General features: G+C 48.1%; 3 protein-coding genes across 6 annotated transcripts in view; 2 read left to right on the plus strand and 1 right to left on the minus strand.

Annotated features, from left to right (window-relative positions):
- Positions 1–2,884, plus strand: part of LOC114617272 — a 10,809-nt gene extending 7,925 nt beyond the window's left edge. Inside the window, exons 10-13 of the mRNA XM_028762850.1 lie at positions 466–533; positions 914–1,075; positions 2,007–2,165; positions 2,245–2,884. Of these exons, the coding sequence (XP_028618683.1) occupies positions 466–533; positions 914–1,075; positions 2,007–2,165; positions 2,245–2,409 (554 nt within the window). The 3' untranslated portion in view covers positions 2,410–2,884. The remainder of the gene's footprint in view (positions 1–465; positions 534–913; positions 1,076–2,006; positions 2,166–2,244) is intronic.
- Positions 2,885–3,921: 1,037 nt separating this feature from the next.
- Positions 3,922–8,437, minus strand: Slc35a4 (solute carrier family 35 member A4). 4 transcript variants are annotated; one of them, XM_028762845.1, is made up of 4 exons: positions 8,024–8,437; positions 7,016–7,114; positions 6,014–6,251; positions 5,340–5,449 (listed from the first exon to the last, which is right to left on the minus strand). In XM_028762845.1, exons 1-3 carry the CDS (start codon positions 8,036–8,038, stop codon positions 6,054–6,056), a joined length of 312 nt encoding a protein of 103 aa, XP_028618678.1. In that variant the 5' UTR covers positions 8,039–8,437; the 3' UTR covers positions 5,340–5,449; positions 6,014–6,053. The 4 variants fall into 4 exon arrangements, with proteins under 4 accessions (XP_028618675.1, XP_028618678.1, XP_028618677.1 ...); XM_028762844.1 differs by lacking the exon at positions 5,340–5,449 and adding an exon at positions 5,660–5,908 and having other exon boundaries at positions 8,024–8,436; XM_028762842.1 differs by having other exon boundaries at positions 3,922–6,251; positions 7,016–7,199; positions 8,024–8,044.
- On the plus strand, positions 8,240–15,394 carry Apbb3 (amyloid beta precursor protein binding family B member 3). The gene is made up of 13 exons (XM_028762848.1): positions 8,240–8,691; positions 8,973–9,136; positions 9,218–9,294; positions 10,170–10,230; positions 10,410–10,556; positions 10,674–10,801; positions 11,040–11,045; positions 11,172–11,286; positions 11,395–11,479; positions 12,087–12,170; positions 12,443–12,558; positions 12,681–12,872; positions 14,873–15,394. Exons 1-13 carry the CDS (start codon positions 8,643–8,645, stop codon positions 15,107–15,109), a joined length of 1,461 nt encoding a protein of 486 aa, XP_028618681.1. The 5' UTR covers positions 8,240–8,642; the 3' UTR covers positions 15,110–15,394.
- Positions 15,395–15,489: the final 95 nt, after the last annotated feature.

Consider the following 15,489-nt stretch of genomic DNA (forward strand, 5'->3'; position numbering starts at 1 on the left):
TCCCTTCCCTTTCCCCTTCTCCCTTCCCTTCCCCTTCCCTTCCCTTTCCCCTTCCCCCTTCCCTTCTCTTTCCCCTTCCCCCTTCCCTTCCCCTTTCCTTCCCTTCCCCTTTCCTTCCCTTTTCTTTTGAGTCAGAGTCTCATTATATAGCCCTAGCTGGTCTTGAACTCAAAGATCCTACTACTTGTGCCTCCTGAGTGCTGGGGTTATAGACATGTACCATCATGCCTGTCTTCTTTCCCTTTTTTGCAATTGCATATTCACACCTTATTTTTACTGACCTGGGATAGGGAATTAGGCTTGTTACCACTCCCACCCTCAAACCCTCACCCCGCCCCTTAGCAAGTGTTCTACTGCCCTGGGCTTTATTTGCATTGTTATTCATCCCCTCGACTGTGTGTGTGTGTGTGTGTGTGTGTGTGTGTGTGTGTACACTTTTAAGTGACTAATGACATTTTCCTCTAGAAGCAGGAAGAAGATTTCTAGGATCTGGGCTCTGCCTAAAGCATCCCCTCAGGCACTGTGAGGAACAGGTAATAACACTTCACATACTCCCAAACAACGGAAAAGCTGGGGAATAAGGGTCCTCAAGCCCTGTGCTGTTATCAGGGAGGAATGGAACTTCTGAGGACAAGGACCTAAAGGTTCCCTGGATCTCATAGGAAGGATCATGGGGAGGAGCTGCTGAGCTACTGGGATGGATCACAGTGGTGGGTCCTTATGCTACTACAGTACCCATCAGCAGAGGGGCTATCTCCTCTCTCCAGTGCCAGCCTCCTAAGTCTCAGCTCAGTCTGTGGGCTCTCCCAGGCCAGTTAGAGTCTAGGATCAGCAGTTCTGTGGGAAAGGTTGGTGTTTGTTCCAGATGTATGCATGCTCTGCTTTCTGACTAAGCTTCAAATGATGCAATTAGGCCTGTCAGGCCCCAGATGTGGCCATGCAGTTCTTTCTGGCCCAGGCCCGGAGGCAGAGACTTCGAGAGAAACACCAGATTTGGATCCAAGAAGAGCTGAAACATTTGGAGCAAAGGAAGGAAGTGGCCTGTGAACAGATCAAAGGCATGGTGGCAGAGGAGGTGAGGAGGGGGAAGTATGGGACCTGAGGCTCCTTGTTCCTAGGCCAGACACTGTGACAAGGACTAGACTGGATCGTAACTGGCTGGTCCATGTGGATGTCACACCCGTCTCAGCCTTGTGGGACACCAAAGAGGCCATACTCAGTGCTGTTTGCTATGATGGGCAGCCATTGGCAGGTAGGAACAATGAGGTCCACTTTACCCAGGCCGGACTGGGTAGTCAGAGGATACTGGGCCTAAGGAGAGACTCAGAGGTAAACTGGACTCAGCCCAGGAATTCACTGTAGTTAGTTCCATGAGGGTGCTTAGTAAACAGTTGTTTAAGAGAGAAAACATGTGGCCACGTACCACTACCGCGATACAGCTCTCTCAACACCTGGGAGGCATAGGCAGGAGAGGTCAAGGTCAATTTTGACATCTAAAGAAGACCCTGTCTCCTTCCCATCCTTTCCTGAAAACACACACACACATACATACACACATACACACACACTACAATTTAAAAAAAAAAAAGCAAACAAACTTGTGTACATTGTGGTGGGGACATGTTCTCAGATTAAGGCAAAGCCATAAGCAAAGTAGAGGGAAAAGGCAGCCAAATTGAGACCACGGATTGTTCTGTCTGGCTAGAGCCTAGCAAGTATAGTCAGAGAGAAGGTTACAGAGACAGTGGGTCACGTCTCTGGATTTGGATTTAACTCTAATGAGGACAGGGAACTCTTGAAAGCATGTGTCATTTCAGCTCTGTTCAGTGGTAGCCATGGGAATTTTGTCCATTAGATTACTTCTTGATGCACTGTTTGCAAATCTGCAAAAAGGAAACTTTGTCATAAGGCTGTTAGGGATAAAATGAGATCAGATGCAGGAACTCCTTAGCACAAAGCCTTGCACAGAGGTGGCACTCACCGAAAGATACAACTTATCATTGCAGGCTTGCATGGAGAGAGAGAGTCAATGGAAGGAGCAGGCAGTGCTGAAGCTTCAGGTGGAAGCCCTGCAGGCAGAACGGGACATGGCAGAGCAGGATCTGGTGGTCCTATATGACTTGTATGTAAAGGCCACCCGTGCTCGGACATGCCACTTGCTGCAGGTCAGTGGAGACAAAAGGGCAGGCCTTAAGTAGGTGCCATGGCTGACGGACCAACAGGCACCTCTGAATCTGCACACAGGTATTCCAAGCATGGCAGGGGGTGTGGGAGGAGAAGGCCACGGCCACAGAACATCACCACCGAAGTTTGCTGGCTGGCATCCTCCAAGACACCATTGATCTGGCCTTGAAGAACCAGGAACTCCAAGCCCAGAACCAGGAGCCTGAGCAGGGTGCAGACAGCTAGCCATGCTGGAGTCCTGCCTGGAGAGAAATCTGATCGGGAACACTCTGGGGTTACTTTCCTTTGTCCTCATTCATGAAGGCCCAGAAGGGAGAGGAAGGTGGGGGGCATACCAACCAAGATGGCTCTCATTACAGAAACCTATCAACACCACCACTGTGTCTCCTTGTACCAATTCTGCTAAGTGTCCAATAGCTAGTAGTTCTTTTTTCCCCAGCCCCCTGTGTTTGTGCCATTTGACCCTCACTCAGAGATAACCCATTCTAGTAACTGCCCAAGGAGTCAGCTAAGTAGCAGAGGGAACATTCTCTTCCTCTTGTGCTAGGGATAGAACCCAAGGCCTCTGCACACCAAGTATCTTCTCTACCTTTGAACTACAGCTCTAGCCCTGCCACCTTTTCTCTTTTGAGACATGTTCTCAGATAGCCCAGGCTGACCTGGAACTTGCTATGTAACTAAGGATGACCTTTACTTACTGGCTTTCCTGCCCTCAACTTCAGAGTGCTAGGATTGTATGCTGGCAGCAGGACAACCAGCTCCTTTTGAAAAGCCCACCCAGAGTTCTACCACAAGAGCAGGATCTGACCTTTCTCTGGCCAGGATTTCAAAGGACAGATGATTACACGGATCAGAACTAGAGTGAATTAAGTCAAAACAGTGGCTGGGTATGCCATCTCATACCCATAAACTCTGCACTCCAGGGCCTGAGGCAAGAGTGCTTCTAATTTGACGATAGTCTGGGCTATAGTATTCATTCCAGATTAGCCTCAACTATGATGCAAAACCCTGCCCCAAGACACATTGTGGACTTAAGCGTTTTCTAGCCTAATTCGTTCGCTGGGTTGAGTATTTTCTAGTCCCAAGAATCTCTAAATTCCTCAGAGCTTAAAGTGATTAATTTTTTTTTCTTCCAGTTCTGGGGCTCAAACACAGGGCCTTGCACTTGTAGGCAAGTGCTTGGCTCCTGAACTATAATCTCAGCCCTTCATTTTCTTTTTCTTTGAGGACAACTTAAAATGTAGTGTAGGCTGGCCTTTCATTTTAAAAGAAACTATGCGTTTGTGGGTGGGTATATGACTGCCATGAAGGCCTGAGAGGCCAGATCTCCTGGAGATGGAATTATGGGTGTCTGGGAATTGAATTTGGGTCCTCTACAAGAGCAGCACAAAATCTTAACCACTAAGCAAGCTCCATTTGCACACTTGATCCTTCTGCCTCTATCTCCCAAGCAGAGTTACAAATTTGCATCATTACAATGGTTCCTTTTCTGAGACAGGGTCTCAAGCCACTCAGCCTGACCTTAAACCCAAGGTCTTCCTTCTCTATCTCAGAGATGATCACAGGCATGCCTCACCATAACTGGTTAAAAGTCTCAGATCCACAGGGCTCCCAAAAGGAACCACTGGTGACAGCTGGGAGAATCATTTTCTCCCACTCTAGAAGTTACTCCAAAATTACTTAGGAACCTCGGTAAAATCATGTCTGAGGGGAGCCATGAAATACAGAAGACAGGACAACTGTAAATGGTTGTAGGAAGTACCCTACACCCTAAAACACTTTATTAAGACCTTATTGCTGAAATAGTTAGACACTGATTGGCTATAAAGGTTTTCTGGACCTGGTCCCTGGTTACTCTGCAGAGCCCTCCCAAGCTGTTGGAAGTGAGGACACCACTGAGTGGGAAGAACAGTACCTCCTAAGTGTTTCAGAGGTAAAGTGGGCTTCAACGGGGCTCTCAACTTAGCACAGGGGTCAGGAGTGTAGGCTTAAGCCAGGGCCCAGGGGCAATGTTCCCTGAGATGAGTCAAGCCCCAGCTCCCTCTGACCTTTCCAGAATAATGGGTAAGGGGAACAGCACTGTAGAGGGGGCAAACTAAGTATCTCTTATGTGGAAGTCACGCTGGGCTGAACAGCCAGCACCAAGCTTGGAGACAGAGAGTCTTCAAGAGTGACCACAGCAGGTAAGAAGACTGAAACTTCACTTGAAGCAGCCATGTACATGTACATGCAGGGCAAAGCAGGCTTCTTCAAGGACAGGCTGCCCAGGCCTGGATTTGAAGGAATATAGGAGTGCAGTTAGGTGTTTCCTTAACCAAGCTCACTCTTTATGCCTCCTAGGGGTAACTCTCCCACCTGAACATGCAAAGGCTAACCTGGACACCTTAGCTTCTCTTACAAGGCACTTGTTAGAGGGCTGCTGGGGACTGCAGGGGGAATGGGAGATAACTCTGGTGGTAGCATCTAATCTACGCAGCCACAAGTGAGCGGAGGTGGTCAAGGACTTAGGGGCTACCATAGTACAAGCACACAGCCAGACCAATGAGCAGTGCGGCCAGGAAGAAGACAGCTGTGAGCTGCAGCTGTAGCAGCACTGCTGACAGCACAGCATTGACCAGTAGTGAGCAGGACACGATGAAGAGGCGCGTGATGCTGCTGCCATGCTTCATGACAGCTGACATGAGCAGCCCATTTACTGCCTGGTTCAGCACCACAAGTACTGCCCATCCAGAGAAACCCTCTAGGAAGCCTGGGCCTGGGCCACTGCCAGCATACAGTCCAAGGTTCAAGATCACCCCAAAAGTGTAGAGGAAGAGGTTCTGAAGAGCCAAGGGCAACCGCTGTCGCTTCATGATCAGCTCTGTGTACACGGAGGACAAGCCGGAGATGAGGCAGTAGAGGATGAGAAGCAGAAATCCCAGTGGAGTGATATGCAAGGGCATGGGATGGGCTCCGGCTGCTGATGGGGGCTCAGAAAGGGTGTTCACAGGTTCCTGAAAGCCACCTGATGCATAGCAGGCTCCCGCGGCCATCAGCAGCAGCAGCGCCAACCCCTGACGTGCAGAGAGACGATGTCCAAGGCAGAGGCAGTACAATAGAGCTGTGCTTCCAATCTTGAGATTGCTCAGTACCTGATAGGTGCTGGGGTCCATGTAGCGCTGCAGATAAATCACCAGGTTGTTGTTGGCGCCGTAGAGCAGGGCTGATAGTGCAAAGGGCGCAGCCTGGCGCCAGGGTGGCGAGCCCTGGGGCCATGTTTGCCAGCCTACCAGGAGGGAGAAGGCGGACAACAAGAGCTTGGTCAGCTCAGTGAGTAACACAGCGGAGGAGGGCCGGAAGGGCACTCGGCCATCCACATGGCACAGTGCTAAGAATGGCGCATGGGCACCATACATGGCAGTGGACAGGAACAGCATCAGGGTCCAGCGAGCCTGTCGTGGGCGGCTTAGGCCTGGCATACCCCCATCTTCTACACTCATGGCCCATACCAGACCCTGGGTGGCCTGGGTAGCTAGCAAGGGACAGAGGAACTGGGACACATTTGTAGAAAATTGAGTACAGAACTGTGGTACATCACCAGAAAGAATACTGAGGATCAGAGACAACTGCACATTCCAGTTAGGTCTTGAAGAAGGGATTCGTGACCCATAGTTTTGGGGTCAGTCCCATGGAACTAGGGAGGGAAGGAGTCTAGGGTGCAGGCTGACAAAGCACTGTCCACTCTCTGCAGGAAGAAAGGCAGGGATGAAAGAGGCAGAATAAGTGGAGTTAGCACATGAACAAAGTCAGGGGAAGCCAGATAGAGAGTCTGTGATAGAAAGGTCTCTACCTGCAGGCCCAACACGTTCATCCTGCTTTCCCCAAAGGGTCTAGTCAGGCCCCTTTCGTAGTGACCTAAAGTAGTTCTTCAGTGTCTTCTCCACATTTGGTACAGCATATGCCTGAGCTGCATAGATGCCAGTGCAAGTGCCCACTGCAAAGCCCAATACTGCTGATGCCCTCAGTTTGGCCACCACGTATCCTGCCAGGAATCCCTTGAAGAATGGGGAGGATAAGACTGCGCCATCCTGCAGGGAAAAACACAGAAGGAAATCAGGTGTGCTCTCCTTTTCTCTGCCTAGGAGCTAAGCTGGGCTTAGAGCATTCGGACACCTGTTCCTCACTGCTGACAGCTGTGTTCTTTTCTCCAAAGCTTATCTAAAAATTCTGGAGCTTGAAAAAGAACGTAGCCGGGCGGTGGAAGCGCACGCCTTTAATCCCAGCACTCGGGAGGCAGAGACAGGCGGATTTCTGAGTTTGATGCCAACCTGGTCTACAGAGTGAGTTCCAGGACAGCCAGAACTACACAGAGAAACCCTGTTTCGAAAATCCAAAAAGAAAAAAGAAAGAAAAAGAATGTAGGTGTCTCAATCACATAAGAGGTTCAGAGCACTCTAACCAGAACCCCATTCAGCTAGAATGCCAAAGAGGCTTCCAGGGAACCTGAGACCCTTCATTTCCTAGTGTGGTTTCTGATAACTTGCTCCTGCTTCTCATTTGTAACGCTGCTTATCACCAAGACTCTACCTGGAATGTTCACACACACATCCCTTCCCTTCATCTATTTAAAACCCACGTAAGATCTCAGCTTACGTGAAAGCGGCCCCCCCATCCCGCCCCCCCCCTCCGCTTTCTGGTTTGCCAACAAGGTCTCTTCTGTGTACCACTGGTCCTGTGTATAGGCTGGCCTACAGCTTTCTAGGAATGTCCATTGAGGGCATTAAAAAAAAAAAAAAAAAAAACCTCTCCTTTTCAACATTTCTAAGAGCAACTGGACCCAATGGACCCTTACCTGGCCTACACCACTGTTGACTTCATCTTCCACACGCTGCTGAAGGCGCTCCAGCTGGTTCTTGAGAAATGTCAGGTCCTTAAGCTTGGGCAGAGAATCCTAGGACAAGGGAGAGGCTGGCTCCAGCAGACTTGACCCAGTCCCATGCCCTGCTCAATTTTATCAGAGGCTAGAACTAGCTGAGCTGTGGGAGGGATGATGGGAAGAACCAAATAAATCTCATCCTACAAAACCTTCCTGGGACGGCAGTGATAAAGGAAGACAGGGACTGAAAAGTGTGCACATGGAGAACAGGAAGGTGACAGGTGGTGTGTGCACCAGGAACTTATATATAATGACTGTTACAGAATCATACAGCAAGCAGAGGAACTTCCATTTTAGCTTTATATAGGAAGTACTATGACTAAAGCATAAGCTTGCTAAAAATGGTCATTTGTCTTCTCTAACTGCTGTGTTCCAACACCTGAGAAACTGGCAGGCTATTAGGAAATCTGTAAGTGACACTGTGCTTCCAGACCAACTGTGGATAATGGGTTGAAGCAGTTCCCTGTACAAACCAGGGCTAGCCTGATATATGTGTAGGCCATTTCAAACTGAACAGGATACACGGATATGTGAGAGGATAACTGTCAACAAGAGTATGACTTAAAGACTCAAGTCTGGTAGCATGTGAGTATAAAATTCAATGAGTGAGCAAAGAGTGTTTGAATGAGGGTGGTGGTAAGGATGGACTGGAACGCTGTCTCTGTAAGGCAGACTTCTGGGGCTAGAGAATGGACTCGAGGGAGGACTGATACAGCGTGAATATATTTGAATGTGTGCTCATAGTTAGGTACCGTGTCCGTCCCCAGAAGGATAACCCTTCGCCTAATGGCCCCTACTGTTGAAGCAGTTGACAGGAACTCGGAAAAAAACCCAAAAGTTATTCCTGACGTCTCTGTTCAAAATTAAAATGGTTAAGAAACGTGAATACCACTCCGAGTGAAGCAGCCCTCGCTTTCAACTCACCTTGTCATCCGCCATCTTCCCCTCGCTGAACTTGTTGCGCACGCGCAGTCCCGCCTCCTCTTGTCAAAGGCCACTTCCATTTTTTTAGAGGCACTTCCGGGGCATTGTGTGTGTGTGTGTGTGTGTGTGTGTGGGGAGGGGGAGGGCGGGGCAGGTTGAGGAGGAAAGGCGGGGCGTTTTTTGATGAAGGCTGTGGCAGATAATGCCACAGTACTGCTCCTGTCTGGTCTTTTGCTGTGTGCGCGCACGGGTAAAGGTCGGGGCGTGATGATCTCATGCTCCACGCGATGATCTCATTCGCGTCCTGGTGCACAGTGTGCTAGATCTCCTTGCCTGTCTTCCCCCGTCGGAGGAACTCATAGTTACCGACCAGTGCGGAGTTCGTAGTGTCAGTACGCTTCGTAGGACACACATACCGAAACACGCGAGGACTCGGAAAACCAGACGCGCAAGCAGCTTAGGCCCGCCTCTGCCCTCCTCCAAGGCCGTTCCTATCCCTCTCAGTGTTTGTTTGAGCGGTGCCAGTTGGCCCGGCGGCCTCCGACGCAGAGAGGCTGGGCTTGTGGCCCCTGCAGGTCCGGAGGTCGCCTTGGGCTGAGAGCGCAGGCCAGCAGAGGCTATGCTGGGCAAGGATTATATGCTGGCCATCATTCTGGTCAACTGCGATGGTGTGCACCTAGGGTCTGGTTGGGAGGACCAAAAGCCGCGGGGAGATGAGGGATAAAGGAAGGCTACCCGAGGTTCAAATACGGGGTGGTGGTGGTTGGCGTCTATGGGATAAGAACCAGGGGATAATTAAACCTTGATCCTTTGCATGTGCTATCTTTAAGATGGGAGTTGATACCTAGGTTTAGGGTTGTCTCCTATGGGATGGAACGAATGTTAATAACCGTAGTGTTGGGAGCTCACGAATAACATGTGCCCTTGCTTTAATCCCTTGTTCTTTTAGATGACTTGTGGGGCGACCAAAATCTGGAGGGGGAAACAGGACTACCCCCTGGCTGGAGAAAGATCCGTGATGCTGCAGGAACTTATTATTGGCATGTACCCAGCGGTAGCACTCAGTGGCAGCGCCCAACCTGGGAACTAGCAGGTGCAGAGGACCCAGGAAGGGTAGGTAGAACAAGAGGAGGGAGCCTGAGCTTATGAGTGGACCTAGGCCTGCTGCTACACTGACCAATCTCTACTCCATAGGGAACAGAGGGGATTTGGGATCTGCGACCCCCCAAGGGGAGATCTTTCTCCAGCCTGGACAGCTCACTGAACCGGAGGTAACAGGGGTGGCTCAGGCCAAATGAAAGCCTTGAGGTTATTGTAGCACTCAAAGGAATACAGCTGGATCCATAAATTGCTTTTTATTTTGAGATAGGGTCTCAGGTCTCACTGTGTATGTAGCCCTAACAGATCTGGAACTCATTATGTATACCGGGCTGCCCTGGAACTCATAAAGATGACACCATGCCTGCCTCCACAATTTGCTTTTAAACTGTGCTTCTGGGGACTCTTGTCTGGGGCTCTATTTGTACTTGGCTTTGTCTCATGTTCTTTTGTTTGTTTGTTTGTTTGTTTGTTTGTTTGTTTTTCGAGACAGGGTTTCTCTGTATAGCCCTGGCTGTCCTGGAACTCACTCTGTAGACCAGGCTGGCCTTGAACTCAGAAATCCGCCTGCCTCTGCCTCCCAAGTGCTGGGATTAAAGGCATGTGGCACCACTGCCCGGCTGTCTCATGTTCTTAACTTTGAGTATTTTGAATTTTGTCCATTGCAGGTTCTTATCATTAGATCTATGCTCTGTTCTCTGTCCTGACCCATCTATTTGCTTCATTTCTTTTGGGGTTCCTATTCTATGTTCTAAGACTATCTTGTTCTGGTTTGAAGCTTTTGTCCACATTTTAAATTCATATCCATATTTATGTCTTTTAGTTTATGTCTGTGTCTTGTGTCCTGAATTTCTTCACATTTTAAACTACTCTTTGTTGATTTACTATATTCTGAGTCCTATTTTTTCTGGGTTTGCATTTGTGGGGCTATATTTTGGATCTTGTCCCAAAAATATTGTGATCTGTGCTTGGTCAGGTAAACTAAGTTTTACCATTGTCTCTAGTGTAGGAATCTTAATCTTTTTACTGTCTCTACTCTCTGTTCTAGTAACTCTCTAACATGGTATAGTGAAGACTCCTATGTCCGGAGCCTGGAGCCAGGAGCTAAGGTAGTGATTGGAGATGATGGCCAGTTTAAAACACTGGGAGATCTCAAGAGAAAGATTAGGGGTAGAAGAGTAAAGAGTGGGGTTGGCTAAGTGTGAAGAATAGGACTGCCCGAGTTTATATGTGTGGATCCTGTGTCATCCACCACTCCACTCGACATTTTTTTCCCTTATCTTGACAGTGCTTTGCAGTCCGCTCCCTGGGCTGGGTAGAGGTCCCTGAGGAGGACCTGGCACCGGGAAAGAGCAGTATTGCTGTCAATAACTGTATCCAGCAGCTGGCCCAGACCCGAAACCGGAGCCAGCCTCATGATGGTGCCTGGGGTGAGGTGAGCTGTCCGATTTCCCCAGGGGGTCAGCCTATGTCTCAGCAGAGGTAGGTTTTTCCTGAATTGCTTGTTTGCCATGTTAGCCACCTTTAGCTGTCAACTCTCTGTCCTTGGCAGGGCCAGAACATGCTGATGATCCTGAAAAAAGATGCTATGAGCCTGCTGAATCCCCTGGACCACAGTCTGATCCATTGTCAGCCTCTGGTTCACATCCGTGTATGGGGTGTGGGCAGCTCCAAGGGCCGGTGAGGACTTTTGCATTTCCCCAAGCAAGAGTTGCTTCCCCCTCCCCCCTTGCAGACTGTGATCCCCACTGATGCTGAACCCTTGGACACAGATCCTCTGATGTGGACCCAGCACGGCCTTCCCTGCCTGGTTCATCCCTGATTGGGGTGGGTGGGCCCAGCTCAGCAGGGACAGATAGGGGAGAGTCTGAGAGACTGGGCTGATTTTCTCCTGTGCTTCCACATGCTTCTGGAACAGTGACAGGTATGTGATAACTAGGTACTTTAAGCCTTTTCCCTGACTTCCCCATTCTAACATATCTAAGCCCTAACTTTAGAGGCCTCTTACAGGCACCTTGCCCCTAACTTGCTTTATCTCTGCCCCTGCCAGGGACTTTGCTTTTGTTGCGGGTGACAAAGACAGCTGTATGCTCAAATGTCACGTGTTTCGCTGTGATGTGCCCGCAAAAGCGATAGCAAGTGCTCTACAGGGCCTCTGTGCACAGGTGAGGGCCAGTGGTGAGCAGGGAATATGGAGTTGGGGTAGGATGAGCTTGGCCCCTTACCCTGATTTCTCTCCTGTGTACCTCATGCTTGCCTGCATTGTATTTTAGATCTTGTCAGAGAGGGTAGGAGTCAGTGGAGAATCTGCTTGCTGTTCCCCAGATCCTATTTCCCCTGAAGACTTCCCAAGGCAAGGTATGAGGAAGGGCTTGCTGCATTGCAACTTCAGGATGCTTTTGTGAAAGATGGAGGTGGGAAGGGGGCTGGAGTTCATGGATGTTTAGCTTCTCCCAGGAGAGTCCAGACTCAAGGACCCAAAGCAGTGAATTGGAGGTACATCTGTAGGTTTTCCTTTACTAGCAACAGCTCTAGCTTGAGTCCTAGCATATTCGTTAGTGTGGGGAAGCTGGGAATGGTAAGGCATACCTGTAATCCCAGCACTTAGAAGGCAGAGATAGAAAGACCATCACACATTTAAGGTCAGTCTGTTTGTCATAGAAAGTTCTAGGCCAGTTCTAGGCAAATTATATAGTGAAACCCTGTCTTCAAACTATACACAGGAAGGGTTGGGAAAGAAGTATTGAGTTTCTTTTTTTTTTTTTTTTTTTTTTGTTTTTTTGAGACAGGGTTTCCCTGTATAGCCCTGGCTGTCCTGGAACTCACTCTGTAGACCAGGCTGGCCTTGAACTCAGAAATCCGCCTGCCTCTGCCTCCCAAGTGCTGGGATTAAAGGCGTGCGCCACCACCGCCCGGCAAGTATTGAGTTTCTATGCTAGCTTAGTGTGTGATATGTATATTTCAGTGGAGTTGCTGGATGCAGTGAGCCAGGCTGCTCAGAAGTATGAGGCACTGTACATGGGAATCCTACCAGTCACCAAAGCCATGGGTGAGGACGGAGGGGGCTGGATGGGTGTGGGTGTGTTAGGAAAGGGAAAATGGGCGAAGTAAGGTCTATGCTGTAGTTAGTCTTAAGAGTTCTTGCATAGCCTTACATAGCCTGAAATATATCTATCCCTTCTTCCAACTCAGCATTCCAAGCTCAGCTCTTTCTATCTCTCTTTCTATCTCTTTGAATCCTAAGTTAATGAAAGAGTCCTAGAAACTCCCAGGAGACCCTTTCTATCCAAGCCAGACAACATAGTGGGCTTGTCTCCTCAGGTATGGATGTGCTGAATGAAGCCATTGGTACTCTCACTGCCCGGGGGGACCGGAAAACCTGGGTCCCTGCTATGCTCAGTGTGTCTGATTCTCTGATGACTGCACATCCTATTCAGGTATCACTAAAGGGCCTTGGAGGATGAATACGCTTGTTGAGGTGGGGTTGTGTGTCTTTACTTCCAGAAGTATTGGGTCTGGCCATTGCTTAGTTTATAGTGATTAGGCTTTATGTATGCAGGCAGAGGCTGGAGCAGAGGAAGAGCCACTGTGGCAGTGCCCTGTTCGCCTTGTAACCTTTATTGGTGTTGGCCGTGATCCGCATACCTTTGGCCTCATTGCTGATCTTGGATGTCAGAGCTTCCAGTGTGCAGCTTTCTGGTGCCAGCCTCATGCTGGGGGACTCTCTGAAGCTGTGCAAGCTGCATGCATGGTGAGTTAGGGATTGAATGGGAATGGGAGAGAGGTTTCCCTGTGGCCATTCTGTACTGTGGAGTGGACTCAAGATGGGCAGCTCTCCTTAAATCATAACCAAGTAATCCCAGGGCCAAATCTGGTTCACAAATATACCTGACTTTTAAACACTGTTTTTGCTAAGTTTTGTGTTGATTACTAATATTTGAAGTCTAGGGCATTCTACATAATAATTTGCTATTTCTGCTTATCTTAAAGTATGGGGAATGCTAATACAAGGTACACACACACATATACACACATGCTCACACTCATGGACACACTTATATAGTAAATTTCAGCATTTGAATGAAGTTGTGCTATATAGAGTGGGCCCCATTTTACTGATTCAACATACTTCTTGATGTATGTGGTCATTAAAATGTAGGATGCAGGCTGGAGAGATGGTTCAGAAGTTAAGAGCACTGTCTGCTCTTAAGCAGAGTTCAATTCTGAGCAACCACATGGTAGCTCACAACCATCTACAATGATCTGATGCCTTCTTCTGGCATACAGATGTGCATGGAGATAGGGCACTCATACATTAAACAAGTAAATCTTTTAAAAATGTAGGATGCTTAAACTACACTATTCAATTCACTTAATTCAGTTCACTTATTAATTCAACAAATGAGTATCTTCAGGGTCCAACTACTATAATTAATCCTGATTCATATGTATAGAATGCCCACACAGCCTTTGCCATTACAGAATACTCTAATACACATCAGAAATAAGATACATAGCACATCATGATGGAGATGGTTCCTCAAGAGGCAGAAAGGCTACTAGTAGAGAAGAAAAAGGCACCCAAAGAAGTATGCCAGAGGAAGAAACATAAGGCAGGTATACCAGAGAACCTCAGGAGTGGAAGTGAGAGAGATATTAGTGGGTTAGAGTACCTGAAAGAACATAGTATGCATGGCCTGCAAGAGGATAGAAGAGAACAAAAAAAATGGCAGAAGCCAGGTCACTGAGAACTTTATAGATTAGTCTGGGACACGAAGGACCCTTAAAGGGTTTTAAGCAGGACAGTAAAGTGAGGTTTGTGACTTTACCCACTTAAGCTACAGTGCAGGTAAACAAGAAGTAGGAAGGCTAAGTAGAATCTGCTCTAAATAATTAAATAAGTTGATTGGGATAGTTATTTGGGAATGGGCTGAGTTTATAGACTTTCTTCACAGAGAGTCTATTTTGTGTAGACTGGTACAGAACAGTGGGATGGAGGAGAGTGTTATAGTGGTGGGTGCACTCATAGTTAAGAGTGCATGTTTTGGCCAGGCAGTGGTGGTGAATGAATTCCAGCATTTGCAGGGCAGGTAGATCTTTGTAATTTTGAGGCCAGCTTTGTCTATAGATTGAGTTCTAGGACAGCCAGGCTACACAGAGAACTCCGTCTCAAAAAGAAACAAACAACAACAAAAAGAGTGCAAGTTTTTCAGCTGGACAGACTTACATGTCAATGTCAGTTCTAACACTTTTCTATTTGTAAGACCTTAGATCAGTTGATCCTTTAATACACTTCATGTTGTGGAGACCCCCAGACAAAAAATTATTTTGTTCCTACTTTATAACTTTAATTTTGCTACTGTTATGAATTTTAATGTAACTATCTGATATGTAACCCCTGTGGGGGGGCTTCGATCCACAGGTTGAGAATCATCGCCTTAAACAAATCATTTATTATCTCGGGACTGTGGTTATCTTCATTTGCAAAATTAGTTTAGCAGCACTTCATAATAACTAGGTTAAATTAAATTATACAAAGCACTTAACACAGCGTCTAGCTTTCCATAAGTGCTCACTAAATGTCAAGCTTTATGTTTTTGATGCTGAGAGGTACCTGGGAATGCTATAGGTACTTGAGACATGGCTATGGGCATTGTATCAAATAGAATTCTTGGTCAGTTACCTGCCCTATGGAAGCTTTTAGGTATGCAGGGGCAGAAAGCTGGATGTTCATATTCCTCTTCTTCCTAGGTTCAATACCAGAAGTGTCTAGTGGCCTCAGCAGCTCGGGGTAAGGCCTGGGGTGCTCAGGCCCGTGCTCGCCTGCGACTCAAGCGGACCAGCTCCATGGACTCCCCAGGCAGCCCCCTTCCTCCCCCTCTACTCAAAGGAGGGGTTGGGGGTGCTGGAGCAGCTCCTCGAAAGCGGGGTGTCTTCTCATTTCTTGATGCTTTCAGGCTAAAACCTTCTCTTCTCCATATGTCCTAAATTGATCTTAGAGGTCTGGGGAAAGAGGCTCTATACTTTTCCAGTCCCTAGGGTTCTGTAGCCTCTCACCTTCCTGCCCATCTCTGGTCCTTGCCTACTCTGTATTTATTACCAAGTTCATTGTTTATATGGATGACCGAGAGGCCCTGCACTATAACTTAGGCCTGTGGCACCCCTTTCCTTGGGTCCTTTTGTTCCTTGCCCCTGTCCAGCCTTGGACAATTGGCTCTACCTCAGCAACTTTATAGCAGAATCAGTGCAAATAAAAATCCCTCAGTGACTTCACTAGTTATGAGTATATTGACCTGGGCTAAGATTGGGGGCCATCATCCTGTGTGAGGTGGGTATGTATGCTTGGTGTTGGTGACTGCCTGTAGTCA

The sequence above is a fragment of the Grammomys surdaster genome, unplaced genomic scaffold (genome assembly GCF_004785775.1).
Source record: "Grammomys surdaster isolate TR1022 unplaced genomic scaffold, NIH_TR_1.0 135, whole genome shotgun sequence".
Taxonomy (NCBI): domain Eukaryota; kingdom Metazoa; phylum Chordata; class Mammalia; order Rodentia; family Muridae; genus Grammomys; species Grammomys surdaster.

Bases quoted from the DNA above. Each gene is read 5' to 3' on its own strand.
- Apbb3 (XM_028762848.1), top strand. From the start codon at position 8,643: ATGCTGGGCAAGGATTATATGCTGGCCATCATTCTGGTCAACTGCGAT. The intron at 10,557-10,673 runs GTGAGCTGTCCG...TGTCCTTGGCAG, and splicing joins ATGATGGTGCCTGGGGTGAG to GGCCAGAACATGCTGATGAT. The intron at 12,873-14,872 runs GTGAGTTAGGGA...TCTTCTTCCTAG, and splicing joins CTGTGCAAGCTGCATGCATG to GTTCAATACCAGAAGTGTCT.
- Slc35a4 (XM_028762842.1), bottom strand. From the start codon at position 5,663: ATGAGTGTAGAAGATGGGGGTATGCCAGGCCTAAGCCGCCCACGACAG.